The sequence below is a fragment of the Pithys albifrons genome, chromosome 1, assembly GCF_047495875.1.
Source record: "Pithys albifrons albifrons isolate INPA30051 chromosome 1, PitAlb_v1, whole genome shotgun sequence".
NCBI classification, from domain to species: domain Eukaryota; kingdom Metazoa; phylum Chordata; class Aves; order Passeriformes; family Thamnophilidae; genus Pithys; species Pithys albifrons.
In genome coordinates, this window is record NC_092458.1 from 56,266,008 (window position 1) to 56,282,014 (window position 16,007).

Here is a 16,007-nt window from a genome sequence, read left to right on the forward strand (position 1 = left end):
AACTTCCCAGCATTGACTCATTGTTGGATTTTGAGGACCTGATAAGCTGAAGGTTTCAGATACTGTGTTATAGTATAGGATGCATCTATTTGTGATGAATTTCAAATTTATACTTCTGGTCTCCTCAGCATCCTCTTTTCAAGTCTAAGTAATGCATTGATTTGGGAAAAAACACTTCTTGTTGTTGGCTAATGATTTCCTTGGTTCCCTTAATTCTTATGTTACATGAAATATCTAAAAAATAATGAGAGTACATCCTCTCCAGGATTTTGTGGACTGAAATAGATGAGAACCAAAATGGACTTCTTAGTTCCTATTTTATTTTATTTTATTTTTTTAAGAAAAATTCCAAGCATTATTGATAGTTCTTACATACAATACATTTTGTCTTTTTTCACGTTATCAGTACTTTCTTGATATTTGTTGTTACAAATATGTAAATCAAAGAGAATATGTAATTTAATCATATTACGGATGCCATATTTTCAAATAAGTATCTCTTCCAACTTTCCACTTTAGTTTCTACCACAAATAATAATTACTCCTGCACAGTATACAAGTGAACTTTCAGACTGTTGAAATGCTGTGAACTTTAAGTTTATTGTGCTCTGAATTTAATAAGAAGCTGTCATATAGGAATTTGTAGTGTGTTTACATGCATTCGTTAGCAGTGTTTGGTGGTGTGATTTGTCAATACATCGGTATGCAGTGCCTTTTGAGATGGGGTTTGGTGTCCCACCTGGCTCATTTATAGCTACTGTTCTGGTCACATTTATCTCCCTCCTGCCAAAACTGCTGAAGAATGTCTCCACTGGCACTAGGTAACTAAGCTGAACAACTGAACTAGGGCCTTAATTTTGGGAGAAGAGCATGGAGGGATGCGCAGTGTGTTTCTGTGACCAGTTGTATTGAAGACATGAGTAATATAAATAAATATTATTTTAAAAGATCAAAATAGTCAGGAGTTTTCAGCAATAAATGCAACTGTTGTTGCTTAATGGTGTTTCACATCAGGTTACTGGTTAGAATCAATAATGACTGTGGTAGAAGAATGGCTGCAAAGTGCTCTGTCTTGGTTGGACTTAGCATTACTTAATCCGTATTATAATGTCATACTATACAATAGGAAATAATCTGTGTTGTGTATTTGCCCAAATAAGGTTTCTGAATCCACTGAAACCTGGAAATTCCAGTAGAATGCTGATTGTTGTTGGAGCCAGGGTTATATTATGATTTAATGACTTTTCTGGGCTTCATTTGATGACCTGGTCTAGAAAAACATTTTGAAGTAATAAAGCATCTGTTTGGCTCCAAACTAATAAGAGAAGCATTGCTCTCTGCATAATCTGTTCTTTAGGAAGAGCTGTGGAAGTCTACTAATAAACCTTACTAAAATGCTTAAGCAAGATTGAAGGAAACAGAAAACTATTCTGTTCCATGCAAAGTGAGTACATCACAAAGGAAAAAGAGAGGGGGAAAAAAAGAAAGAAAAAAACCCAGGCAAGCCCACAGGGTTTTTGCCTCCCCTCCATGTGACTTGCAGCTTGTGCACTTCAGTTACATCGCCTCTGAGATATGTTAAAGTGCAGCTCAGTTTAATGAAGAAGTGGATAGGACAAAGCAAGGCTAGAGACTATTTACAGCAGCAGAGATTGGGTAAGTAAATGTAGCTGTAGATAAGTCTTTACCAATATTGTGAAAATGTTGCAATATCTTGCCTGAAGCCTTTGAAAAAATACTCAGAGCTATCATTTTTAGTGGTCCTTTCTTTGCTTTACTTAAGTAATTTGCAAATATTGGTGGTACATACTATGCAACAGATTTATGCATGACTGATAAAGGATTTCATTAAATTGCTTTTACTCACTTTGTTTTAAATTCTTTGCTACGTAAGTAACTGCTTTGTCTATTTTAGTGCAGTGCTCAAAATAATTTCAGTGGGAGTTAGCTGATAGTTTCTGGTGCCTTCCTGTTATTTTGATTATTTTTCTACTGTTTAGGGAGAGGGGAGAGCAGCTCATACTCTGAACTTCCTTGATACAGTATTTTCAGATTTCTAGAATCTAGGTCCAGATAACTGAAAAGTCCCCAACATCCACTTATTCCAGGAATTCATTCAACCATCCTAGTAGGATGTGATTTCAGCTGTTTGCTTTTGTTCTCTGTGACTTTTATAAAGATTTGTATCTGTTCTTATACTGAGTTTGATATAGAAAATTCTGGCTCAAATTTTTGTATGTATAAATTTGTGTAAATTTAATATCAATATACAAAGATGGAGGAATATGATGACAGCTTTTGTTGCATTTGATTTTGATTTTTTTTTTTTTTTTGTCTCTAGCAATTGGAACGGACCTTGCAGTTGCTATAATGCTGTTAAGAAATAGGATTGCAGCCTTAGTCAATTAGTAATTTCCAGAATGGTTGTTGTAGCAATTTCAGTGCCTGCCATTCGAGTATTTAAATCTCAGTGCGTAGACAAACAGCTGAGAAGGGGGAATGAGAAATGTAGATTTTAGAGACATAGACCAAAGTCTGATTCAAATCTTGGGAACTGAAGAAGAAAAAGCAAGTCTTTTGTTGGTGGTGGTGCATTAAAGAAAATATTTTTAAATATTTAATATCTTGTGATGTACGGTGTGTCATCCTTTTGCATCATCTCACAGGAGTCCATTAAATATTATAGTCTGTCATGATGTTTACTTTCTGGATTAATCAGGATGTGTTATCTTTTTCAGATAATCACTCCATTTAGGAGGCTAATATTGTGTGCTGAGAACAGAAAAGAAATGGAGGACTGGATAAGCTCTCTGAAGTCTGTTCAGTCCAGAGAACACTATGAGGTAAGCTGCCATCCCTCTTGGTGCAACCTGTTCTAGCTCCACAGGTCAAGCTACAGGACACAGAACTGGAGTGTTCACCCTCCTTGATGTGAAAAGTGTCTAATGTCAGAGTGAAGCTTCATGTTAAGAACTTCACTAGCAAAATGAGAGCTTATGATCTCACTTCTGTTTAGAATTTTGGAGGGAGAGCAGGCTAAATACTCTCTGGAAAATGCTTTTGGTGAACATTGCACTGCCGTCCCCTGTAATGTGGAACCGTACGTAACTTCAGTCACCGTAGCTGTGTTCTGTACTTGCAAATTTGTCTTAACTTCTCCTTTACTAGACCGCACAGTTTAATGTGGAACATTTCTCAGGGATGCATAACTGGTACGCCTGCTCCCATGCCCGCCCCACCTTCTGCAATGTGTGCAGAGAGAGCCTCTCTGGAGTCACTTCCCACGGCCTGTCCTGCGAAGGTAACAGAAATGCTTTCCTCCCCCCGTTTATAAATGCTGTGTGTGTAGGCACAGGGCTGCAAGTTCAGTATGTAACGGTTCTGAAAATAGTGAGGAAGAAAAAAGCCTGAAGGGAGAAGTCTATTTACTAGATTGACCTTCCTCTGGGCTGAGGGACTGCTAATGATCTGGCTCACCTCTGTGCTCCATATGCCTTTTGAAATAACACAGTTTCCCTCTGTTGCAACAACCAGTTTGGAGTGTACTGGGTGAATGGTTTGCAAGAAAAGATAGGATTTGTTTGATAAAAAGTGTGGAACAAAATAGTCTTACTCATTTGCAGAATCAGTGTTTCTCAGAAAATACTCATAGTGGTAGTTTCTGCCCAAAATCTGTAAAAATTATTAACACTTTGTCCAGTGTTATGACATCGTCCTCTCCAATTCTTGTTTGCTCTGTTGCTGCTGCCTCATTCTGCAGTACACACGGGGCAGATGAGGGCAAATTTTTTGCTTTAAAAATTCTCTTATACAGTGAAGGGGTAGAGATATAGATGACTGCATTTTGGTGATTTAACAGGTGAAATCCAGCACAAATAAAAAGGACATGTGCCTAAAGACTTCAGCATTAAACTTATGCAGAGAAATTATATTTCCCAAACAAAAAATTGTCATACACCTGATACAGCTTATTTATTTGTTTCTGCAAGGTCTGTGGAAAAGAGCCAGCAAGTCTGCTTGTGTTACAATCCAACACAAAATAAAGCATCCTTGTGACCTTATGATATATATGAAATGTTGTGATATTTAATTACTAGTATAGCTGCCTGCCCAGAAAGGAGGAGTTGCAGTTACACAGTTCATAACTATATTTTTTTGGATGCATGTAACCCAACAGCAAATACATTTCTCTTATTGATGCTGTTATAATACTTGAGGTCTGAGCATAATCATATGTATTAAGGAAATCTTAAAAAGGAAACATTAACCCACTGTCCTGAATTGTCCATGCTTTTAATGTAGCTAATGGTGCTGTTGCCAAGGAACAGGGACAAACCTGTTTCGTAGAAATTAGGAGTAGCATAGTTACTTCCAGCTTCTCTGGTGTATGCTTTCCACTGTATATTAGTCCTTTGGACAGTTTTAAGGCAATCATGGTATTCTCATTGTCTGATACTGGCAGATGGATGTGTCACATGCTTAACTAAAATGCTGTTGTGTTGCCTCTGTGTACAAACACCGTTATGTTTGTTCAGGCAAAGGAAAAGAAAGACTCTCATAAGGAACTTATCCATTCATAAATTAATATTACAGCTATTTTGAAAGCCTGTTTAGCAAGAATTGTTCTTGTAATATTATCAGTGTTAATGTTTGTAGTTCACCATTTTATGTTTTTTCAGTGTCTAATTTTGCTTCTAAGTATAATTTTAACATATGAGGTGTTGGAATTAGGGAAGTTTCTGTAATTTTCAGATTTGGAGTTTGTCACCTTTCTGCATAACTTATTACTAACTAAAGCTACACTTACCATATTTCTGATGCCAGTTAACCTTTCAGCAGTTTTTGCAAATAGTCTGTGAAGGTGGTTTGGATTTGCTTTCACTGTTCTACGGTTTCATCATCATGTATGACCTGGAACGTTTTATATGTAGATACCATGATATTCTTTTGTCCATTAATACGTTTACCTCCTCTTACTTCTTATCGACTAGTTTTATCTATTTTCTTTATTTTTCCAAGTTTTTTTTCTAATAAAAGAACTTTAGTAATATATCTGATCTAAATCATTTGCCAGTTGACTCTTTTACTGGAATATCCCATACTCTGTCCACAATTCTGTATACTTGTCTAAACCCATGCTAATCATCCTTCATTTCTTCTTTTTTTTGATACTACTTCTTTCTCTGAAAATCTTATATGACTGAAATCATATTTACTTGCTTGTGCCATGTGCACTTGTAATGCATTTCACCATATATTTTTTTTTACTTACCTATGTTAGCAGTATTTACAGTTTTAGGAGACAATGTAGGAAGTATGGAGTCTTAAGATTCCCCAGACTTTTTCTGTGCTACTTTTCCCCATTACATAATTACAGAAACTTTTTAAATATTCATGCCTGGCATTTGAAACCTCCAATACTGCTTTATGCTGAGAATCCATTTATATCTATACTAAATTCAGTTGTGTGATCATTGATCCCAGGCTACTCTCTTATGCCTCATATTGAAAAGCAGGAGAGGTTCCTTCTCAAGAGATATTTGAGCTCTTTCTCCACTCAGTGGTTTGTGTTACTGGCACACTAAGTTGTCTTGATAGTAGCTTAGAGTCTTTGTGTTCTTTGTGGTCTGATTCTTGACTGTTAACTATAGATATAAATAAATCCCATTGATATTTTGCAGCTTTTGATACTTTAGAAGATCAGTCCAGTAATATTTCATTCCCTTAGACTTGCTGGCTCCCAGCAGCACTGTACAACTGTTTTTTTCAGTCTGACCACACAAAAAGCCTCATTTCTTTTGGAGATAAGGTAGGCGTCTTCTTTCTTCAGGGCATCTTCCCTCCCAGCAGCCTTTGGCAAAGGTGGTTCAAATTAATTGCAGATCACCCTGAAGATACTCCTCTCAGTTTTGTGGAAGCCAGTGTAAAAAAAAGATAACAATCACAGAATCAACTAGGTTGGAAAAGACCTCTGAGATCACCGAGTCCAGCCTTTGACCCAATACCACCTCATCTACTCGACCATGGCACTGCGTGCCATGTCCAGTCTCTTCTTAAATACCTCCAGGGACGGTGACTCCACCACCTCTCCGGGGAACCCATTTGAAAGCCCAGTCACTCCCTCTGTAAAGAACTTCTTCCTAATGTTTAATCTCAATCTCCCCTGGCACAGTTTAAGAGTGTGCTCTCTTGTTCTACTGCTTGTTGCCAGGGAGAAGAGACCAATTCCAACCTGGCTACAACCTCCTTCCTTTCAGGTAGTTGTGGAGAGCAATAAGGTCCCCCTCAGCCTCCTCTTTTCCATAACTTGAGATGCTATTTTAATACCTTTGTTAGGTAAAAGAGCAGTGTGAACTTGCATCTTTTTAGAAGTCAAAGAATCGATATGTATAACAACCTGGAGATGTAAATTAAATCAGAGCAGGCTTCATTCTTGTTACTGCCCAAAAAACAACTGACTTTTATAAAACTCAGTCATACACTCCTTTGAGATGCAAGGCTGTTCCTCCCACAGGTTCTTTTTATGGTGTCTTCTCAAAAGGTGATCTAGTTTTCAAATGTTGTCTGTGTGTTGTGTTACTCTCGCTAGTTCTAATGGACTCACCTCTGCAACATTCATCTGCAGTCTTTACTACGACAGAGAAATTATCATTTTTTTGCTTGGCTTTAGAAATTACTCCAAACCAGCTGAATCAAGGAAGGCTTTTGGTTTTTATGGTCTTCAAGTGTTTCTCTTTCTCAGAGTTTAGCTTACTGTATACTGAGGAGTCTAAGCCTAAGCAGTTTTCAGGTAAACACAGGGGGATACATGGAACGTTCAGGCAAAGTAGCCTAAAGAACAATAGATCAGTATCTACACTAACTCTTTCAAGGCTCTCTACCCTCAATTACTCTGTATTAATACTGCATTTCTATCCAAGTCATTGCCAGTGGAACGCTGCCTTTATGATTATTCTCAAAAATGTAGTTCTTCATGGAGCATTTTCATTATCAAGACTGAATCTTGATTGCTGCATATCAAGTATAGCTAATAAGTGGGAGATTGCAGTTTAAAGGAGAAGCTTTCTCCTGTGAAGAGTCGCACAAACAAACTATGTTGAAAGCACACTTTAGGATTGTAAAGTCCATCAATAAGAAAATACTGGGATTAAATTGCCTCTGCAAACACACTTGGTGCACCTGATCTTTTTTCATTGTGATTGTTGGGGTTTGCCCACAAAACACTCTTCTTCTTACCTATTGCCCAGGGAATTGTACAGGCACTACTTGCACAGTCATTGTCTGATATTTTTGCCACATTTTCTGCACAGACTGGAGAGAGAAGCAGTCAGGAAGAGAAGGGATGTTCATTGTTAAAGAATGAAGGAGTAATAGAAAGCTGTTCTGGGCCTTTTTATCACACCTCTGTAATCCTGGAGAAATAATTTAAATAAGATTTTTTTGTCAAATTAGTAGTTGTGTGTTGTTTATAGTCTGAAATAAGTATCACAGAAATGCTGAGCTTTCTATAACTGCCAAAAAGCTGTGCTGACTTTGAAGAAATACAGTAGTGAAAAGTGTTAATTGCGGTAGTAGTACTGAGCATAATAATCACAATAAAAATAAGAACAATTTTAACAGGCCAAGAAGAAATTAATAAGGACATCTAAAAAGTAGTATTTTATTAGCTTTTGGTAAGTAAAGCAAATAGCTGTTGAAAATTACTATAAACCAGAGTATGGCACAACTCCATACTTTTCAACCATCCAGTGCATACAGTGACTGAGGGTCCTGTTCTTCAAAAATGTATGATCATATAACTGAAGACTTCACACCTGCATTCAGAAGCTATATTGCAATGTTAAGTTTCATGAGTAATTTAACATTTTATAGTACTTGAATTTGTAATGTGAGTATTCTTTTAGCACTCTGTGATATTAAATCAACTTAGAGTGTTATTAATTTGGTTGAAAATAGTAAAAATTACAAGAAAGCTTCTTTTTCTGCTTTATAACATAGACATAAGCTTCAAATTGGAGTGAAGTTAGGTTGCAGTTCTCACATGACTCAGTCTGTTTTCACTGTGGCTTGTCCATCCATCATGTGAGAGTATTCTTGGAAACAAGAGAGCAGTTTCCTTGGAATATGTGGAGACAAATTATGCCATCTTGAACAACTTCAACTACAGATACCGGATCTTCAAATTGGTTTCAAAGCCTTTGACTGTGGCCTTTGAAGTTGGACAAAAACAGTCTGAGCCCATTCTTATTTGAAGAACACAGAAGAGAAAACTTCATAACATGGGTGGTAGAGAAGTTAGTCTCGTGAAAAACAGGTTGAGTGCACTCCCAATGTAGTTGAATAAATTGATGAAGGGTTAGAATGAGAGGCCTTTGAGAGAGAAATGTTCTATAACAAAGGTGTAGATTTTCACCACAAGAGATCCTATGATAACATTCAGTAATGTTGACTTTCCTTCATTAAGATAGTAGTAACTCTAGATTTATTCACTGTGTCTGACAGCAGGTGATTATCTCACTGTGACAACCATTCGCTTGTAAGTGATTGTCTTGGTTGACTTTGTGAGATACCTGTTTCATATTTCAGTTAGAAACATTTACACAGAAAATTAAAGTTTAAAATACCATTCTGTGAATATTCTTGCTTTGGTTTGGTTAAATTTTTCCTTTTCTCATATTTTAACTTTCATTGGTGAAGTAATGGCAGTTAATGTCTAGCCATATGTCTGCATGTTTTCCAAAAGATTTCAGATATCAGGCTGATTCATGAATGGGATTCAGTGTAATCTGAGACAAAAATAAGTTAAGGGATAGTGGTAAGTAAGATTGAGATTTCATTTAAAACTTTCCTTCTCTTACTCAAAATTATATCGGTGCCTTTAGGTCAATGTTTTTGGTAATGTTTAATGCTCAAAATAGTATAAAATGTTGTTTGATGATATTGAGGTTGCAGGGGTTGACCCACAGATTCTGATCTGAGATTTTATTGGTAGGTTATTTACTGTACTTCCAAAGCAAACGTCAGCTGTCACTTGCCACCTATGGTTTGGCTTGCTGCAGCACTTCAAACCCTGGGTTTGAATTTGTCTTTGCCTTGTTGAGAGAGCAAAGGTTAAATACAGGGTTCCTAAGATCTAGCTGAATTATAGTTCAACAGGATTTGAAAATTGCAATACCTTGTTATCCCTTTGAAAATCTGTAATTTTCTATTCCCACTCATCCCTGATTTGTTGTATTTTGATCTGTGTGGCAAAGCAAATACATACAACTTATGAGTAAGAAGCTGAATTCAGTGTCAATATTGTCCAAAATATTCAAATGGTGATGCTGCTGAAGGTCCATCACTTGAAAATGCAGCCTTTATTTCTGTATTTTTATGAGAGCTGATTTCTTTAGATGCCTGGAACCGTGTTGTAGGTTGGCAAGCACACAATATGAGGCTGAGCTGTTTAGAAAATGTGAGCCTACCTTGTTAGTTGGTATTTGAACACTTTGGGTCTATGTTGGTCTTGCTGCAACAGGTCCACGTCATTTTTATGTTGGGCAGCATGGACCTGTTGGAGCAGGTTCAAAGAAGGGCCATGAAGATGATCAGAGGGCTGGAACTCCTCTCTGTGAAGGAAAGCTGAGAGAACTCTGTGGCCTTCCAGGACCTGAAGGGAGCCTACAAGATAGATGGAGAGAGACTTTTTACAAGAGCATTTAGTGGCAGGACAAGGGGGAATGACTTGATATTGAAAGAGAGTAGGTTTAGATTAGATATTACGAAGAAATTCTTTACTGTGAAGGTGGTGAGGCACTGGAACAGGTTGCCAGAGAAGCTGTGGATGCCCCATCCCTGTAAGTGTTCAAGGACAGGTTGGATGGGACTTTGAGCAACCTTATATAGTGAAAGGTGTCCTAGCCCATAGCAAGGGGGCTGGAACTAAGTGATGTTTAAATGTCCCTTCCAACCCAAATAATTCTATGATTCTCTGAATGCTGCTTTTTGAAATGTGAAATGACCTGAGGAGTTACTGTAAAAGCAACAAAGCTGCTTTTTCTGTGTGTGTGTGTTTTTTTTGTTTTGTTTTGTTTCCCTTCTCTTTCTTTCTAGAGAGCAAGAAAGTGAGAGCTGAGCACTTAAATTCACACATCTCCCAGAACAGTGAGGATTGCTCTCAAACTCAGATGTTGCTTACATAGTCTCAATTCACTTTTTAAATTGATCTGGCAATGGATCAGTGGAATTAAAATGGGAAATTTATTATTCACAAAACCTTTTGTACCATGGCTTAATGTTTTTTAATGGTAGATAAACGATGGGCCAAAGCATTTGACAATTTCCTGTCAAATATTTGTTTGAAAAGAGACTACCACTTCTGATCTGCTGGCTAGTTCTCATAAACCTTTAATGGTCTTTGCCAAGATAATTTATATAATGCACTCTAAATAGAATGATGTCATGTACTTCCAGTAAAAGAAATACTCACAGCTGGGTGCATCAGTCTGTTTGGTCTAATATGCTATCATTAACTGGTCATATTAATTGAGTTGAACAAAATTCAAATAGTTATTAGGTTGTTAGAATGCCACCTGTACTACACACTTGTGATGGGTATTCCAATTAGTAGACTTTTAGTGAATAAACCAGTACAAAATTAAGCTCTTTTTCATTTAATATAAGCTCTTGAAAAATCTTGTAACCTCCAGTATCCTGAATGAAAATATCACCACCTAACCCCTCACTTTCTCATCTTCTAATAAAACGGGCCCCCAGTACAGTTCCCCACAGGCATCCTTTGAACGAAGAAACAGAGCTCATGACTCAAAATACTTGTGTAAAATACTCTCCCATCGCTTGCACATTTAAACCAATTATCTGCATTATGTCACTGGAAGAACAGAAAAGGCAAAACCATGGTTAAAGATTTATTTGTACCTTGCACCTGAAAAGCTGGGGACTGATGTGGATTTGAGGACACAATTAGCATGGGCTACAGCTAAGCAGTTAAATGTAGTCTAGAGAGTTAAAGCTGGAGTGACTGTGAACTGAATTTTGATTTAGTTGGGTTGTATCATGTGTGCAACACTCAGTGACATGTACTTGCTGTTTTATGGAATATCTGTGTTAAATTTTTTAGAAGGTATCACCGAAATACAGCAAATAACAATATTTGTTTATGTGTATCTTCCAGTGTGTAAGTTTAAAGCACATAAAAGATGTGCTGTCCGAGCAACAAATAACTGCAAATGGACTACATTAGCCTCAATTGGAAAAGATATCATTGAAGATGAAGATGGTGTAAGTACTATTCAGATTTACAATATTTTCTAAAGCTCTTTCTTCTTTCGGGGAATAAAAAAAGCCTAAGCATAGAAATATCGCAATGTGACCCACTGAAGTTTATTATAGGTGGCTATTTTCCTGAACACCTTTCAAAGATTAACATAGTATTTAGAACCAAAGTTATATTCCTGTACTACAACACAAGTCTAGCAATTGTGGGCACTAGATTGCAGCTGTAGTGCAAGCTTTAAAGGCCACATGCAGAGAAACTCTGAGGCTGGAGAATTGTCCCCAGAAGTTCCTAGTGCTCTTAAACAAAGGTAGTATTTTGCACTATTACAATGCTCTTTTGGCAATGTACTTTGTGTCTTCCTACCTATGGCTGTTACCCAGGAAGCCTGTTTGGAATTCCCTGAACTGCAGGGCATTTTTTTTGCCAATGAAAGCAGGAATTTTAAAACTAGCAGGAGAAAACAACAAAAGCTTTTGAGAGGTTTATTTCGATAGATAGGCTATTTTTACAAACACAGCCAAGTATGAGCCTCTGGTGTGAAACTTCTTCCTAGAAGGGTAGTGCTGCGTTGCACACCTCAGTGTCCTGAGCTGCTCTTGGTATTAAAGGGACAAAGAGTGCACTGAGTAAAGCTTTGCAATGCATTTAGGAACTGCTTTATAAAGCTGTGACTTACCAGCTGTGGAGAGTGAGTAAGTAAAGTCATGGAGGTATTCTGCTGTTCTGCCTATTCTACTGAATTTTAGTTATTTTTAATTGGGTTTGTGTCATGTGATCAGCGTTATATGATTGGAAACTTGTTTGTATTACAGAGTCTCTGGACTTAAATGCCCTGTTGTTTTATGGTTAGTTGCTACCATAGTACCATGAAGGAGGTATATCTCCCTTCTTCAGGTGTCATTTTTTTCTGCCTAGCACATGAAACACCACAGTAGTCCACATTCATTGATGTTGCCTTGTGAGAATCAGGATCACTTATCCTGACTAACTAGGTTTTTATGAAGGGGTATAGCTGTGAGAAATAGTTTAAACCCACCTATATTTGAAAGACAAAAGCCTTTAATTTCTATTTCTGACTTCTCCACAGATAGCTATGCCTCACCAGTGGTTAGAGGGTAACCTGCCTGTCAGTGCCAAATGTGCAGTCTGCGACAAGACTTGTGGCAGTGTTTTACGCCTGCAAGATTGGAAGTGCCTTTGGTGTAAAGCTATGGTAGGTGCAGTGAACCATGTCCAAGCATCTGGGATTTTGCCAGCTTTATTGCTCACCATTTTTTTTTCTAGTGTCATTTCATAACTCTGCTTTTGAATTATGGAGGAGCAGGCAGCATCTGCAACCTCAGGTCTGTCTAGCATTCAGAATTTCTGATGACTGTCCTTCTTGCTTCAGTTAATTTTTAATACGCCCATGGATGCAGATTTTCTTCAATAGGTGTTGCCATCCAGTGTGTTTTCTCTTCCTTCTCCTAGCTGATAACTGAATGTTCAGATGCCTGTTCCTTATGCCTAATAATCATGTTATTTTCTTGTGTTTTTAATGTTATATTAATATTTATTAATATTAGTGTAGTAGTATTTTTATTAGTGCAAAATCTTGACTTTCTGTTCTTCAGTACAAATCTGTAGGTTGCTGATTGAAATTCTGTAACATGCTACTACTGCTCCCCCAATATATAGTTTTCTCTTAATTTTATCAAATTTTCTAAAAAGATGAGTTTCTCATAGAAGTCAGCAGTTTATTTATTGTTGAAATTTCTGGCATATAAATGGCTGAGGCTGTGTGTAGGCAGCAGGAAACGATTGGCGTCATCAGAGGTGATGTGAAATTTAGGTGAATTGCAGCAACTGCACAAGTGCCTCTCCTTCCAGTATTTGTGGAAGAGACCTCTACACCATGGAGTTCGCAGGACCCACCTTTGGCAGGTTGGTCTGGCTTGGTAGGGGCGCTAGATTTAATGCAGTTATGTCTTCCAGAATAACTTGGTGGACCTGGCAGGTACAGAGCCATTGTTTTGCATGTGCAGAGGGTGTCTGCTGCCACCAGTCCAGGTGTTGGCTGCTGGGAACTTGATTCTCCCTTCCTCAGGGATGGGGACAAGTGATTCCCTTGAAAGGACAATTCATATCTGCTATAGGCATTGCTGAAGATGAAGTTCTCCAAAATAATGTTTTGTTGAATGAGTAACAAGCCTTTGCAGTTGAACATTCATTTATTTTATAGTCTAGCTCCTCTTCCCTCTACACCTAAGTGTTACATACAAGTCCATTCTTGTTACATAGATACTGTATTGGTTATATTTTCACATCAAAATTCCACTAGAAGAAAACAATTTTTTGTTTATTTTGTAGGTTCACACTGCCTGTAAAGATCTGTATCCTCGTAAGTGTCCACTTGGCCAATGTAAGGTATCGATCATACCTCCAACAGCACTAAACAGTATAGACTCCGATGGTACGTAGTACTGTAGTGTGCTCAGGGGTAGCTCTGGACTTGCAGTGCCTGTTGAGATCCATATAAATAACAAGACTAAAATCCTTCTGCTGAGCGGGTGAATAGTCTTCAAATTTAGAAAGAAGTACAGTTTTCTGTGTAGGTTTATAGAGAATTATTTAACCATCATATTTTCAAAAATATTTTTAAAAGTTTCCCCAGTGGACGTTTTGCCTCATTTCATTTATGACCCTGAGAAACTTTTCAAGTGAATAATGATAGCCCTCAGATGAAGTGAGCTGATGCTTGCACCACTCATTCAGTGAGTTCTCAAATTTCAGATAACTTTGCATTATGCAGAGGTAAGCTAGCTGAACAGTTCAGATCCAACAATTACATTATCAGGTTTAAGAGAGGAATTGCTTCCATAGCTTCTCTAACTTTTTTAAATATAAGCAGCGTAAGAATCCTGCAACATACGGGTAAAAACCCAGCAAATGTTCAAAACCCAGAGATGCTCTTTGGTGGCTCAGGCTAGAGATGCATGAGCAGTGGGAGACAGCACTTCAAGGCAGAGGGTGGATTTAAATAAGGAGCATCATGAAATTTTAATTTCTTTAATTTTATAGTTTGTGTTGATGGTAAATGCAGACCAACAACTTTAACACAGTTCAATGAATTTTGTTCCATAGAGTTAATAAAAGTGATTATGTTTAATGTATTTGCTTTATTTACTTGCTATGTGGTGTCTTAGACATCATTCTGCTATTTATTATTCATGCTAGGAAGATTGTTCCATATGTGAAATTATTTTTCTTGGCATTTAAATAAATTACTCAATCCTTATTTTAAAGTAGACTTTATGATAATGTGGAATTAAATTAGTATCCTTTAATGTCAATTTTTAATTTGTAGCTTTAATATTTTTTTAGTAATAAAAACAACATAGTCATTTTAATATTGCTGGAGACAAATGTCAAAACTTATACTTGTGATGTCTGATTTTGAAGTGTTGCTGAGAAACCAGTACTTCTGTGGACTGGTCATGTTCGTGCCAATAGTGCCCATTAGTACTACATACTACTAAGGACCTTGTAGAGAGCCTGCTTTGTTTAGTTAAGACCTGCATTAACTTTAATAAGCTTTGAATCACAGCTGAAGGTCTGTTGTTCAGTGATTCTGTTAAATTTAATAGTATAATTTCTGTCTGAAAAGAAAGCTCTTTGTGCAGCATCTCACCTGGGAGCAGCTGGGTACAAGTAACTTTAAAAATCTGTGAGTACTCTTAGAAGGCTCATACAGATGTGGATGACCCAGTTCATCTCAGTAAAGTTAAAGTAAAATAAGATTTAAAACCAAACACTTGTAACTGAAAAATATATTTAGTTATATGATGGTCTGTGAAGATGGTATTTGAGAAGTATTCTAAAAGGTTAGTAAACTGTCACTGTTGAAAAACTATAAAGCTATTGTCTTCAGGATTTTACTGAATCTAGGCACAGAAAGAAAAGAAAAGAACTGGTAAATTTTGCGCAATTACATTTTTCTTGCAAGGCTAATACTCAATTTAGCATTTACATTATGCATGATAAAATGTGCTCCTTTTGTCCTTCATCCCTTTCTTCCTCTTTCCCATGATTTCTTTTTGTGTTGTTCATATTAGAAAACCTTATTTATTTCATTCTTTCTAACTATGTTCACAGGTTTCTGGAAAGCAACATGCCCGCCATCCTGTGCCAGTCCTCTTTTAGTTTTTGTTAACTCAAAGAGTGGAGACAATCAGGGAGTAAAGTTTCTTCGTCGATTCAAACAGTCGTTAAATCCAGCTCAGGTGTTCGATTTAATGAATGGAGGACCTCACTTAGGGTAATGACCTTGGAAATCTTGAGCAATCCTTTCCACAGGGGAATTCAGTGCAAAGTATAGTGTTGTGTTCCCATTGTTACACAGTGTTACATCCCCTCGTTGCTGTAATTTTATCACCCATGTCTATTCCAACTTCCTGTTTAAAATCTAAGAGATAACAGAATTTCAGGATAAATTCCCGTGTGTGAAGGGATTGTAGGATAATATTTTCTTCTTAGAAAAGCTCATAAATTCAAAATCAAACCCTCTTGGTTAGCTTTGGCTACCTTTGATTTCTCTTAACTGGTAAGGCTCAAAACTATTACAAATGTTTAGATGTTTCCCTGAATCAGGGCCCTTATGCACAGTTGCCTGGGTGCTTTTCTTCCATTTCAAATGTGTAATTCAGATATTCCTGTGACTTTGTTGTGAATAGCTATGGAATAAAAT

The 16,007-nt window shown here is 37.2% G+C and overlaps 1 protein-coding gene across 4 annotated transcripts in view; it reads left to right on the forward strand.

Annotated features, from left to right (window-relative positions):
* Positions 1-16,007, forward strand: part of DGKH (diacylglycerol kinase eta) — a 167,829-nt gene that overhangs the window by 102,193 nt on the left and 49,629 nt on the right. For all 4 annotated transcript variants that reach the window (XR_011697320.1, XM_071550546.1, XM_071550568.1 and 1 more), the window contains exons 5-10: positions 2,739-2,843; positions 3,169-3,301; positions 11,177-11,283; positions 12,369-12,494; positions 13,631-13,733; positions 15,416-15,578. Coding sequence is in view for 3 of the 4 variants with exons in the window: in XM_071550546.1 (XP_071406647.1) it covers positions 2,739-2,843; positions 3,169-3,301; positions 11,177-11,283; positions 12,369-12,494; positions 13,631-13,733; positions 15,416-15,578 (737 nt within the window). In the remaining variant the exon portion in view is untranslated. The remainder of the gene's footprint in view (positions 1-2,738; positions 2,844-3,168; positions 3,302-11,176; positions 11,284-12,368; positions 12,495-13,630; positions 13,734-15,415; positions 15,579-16,007) is intronic.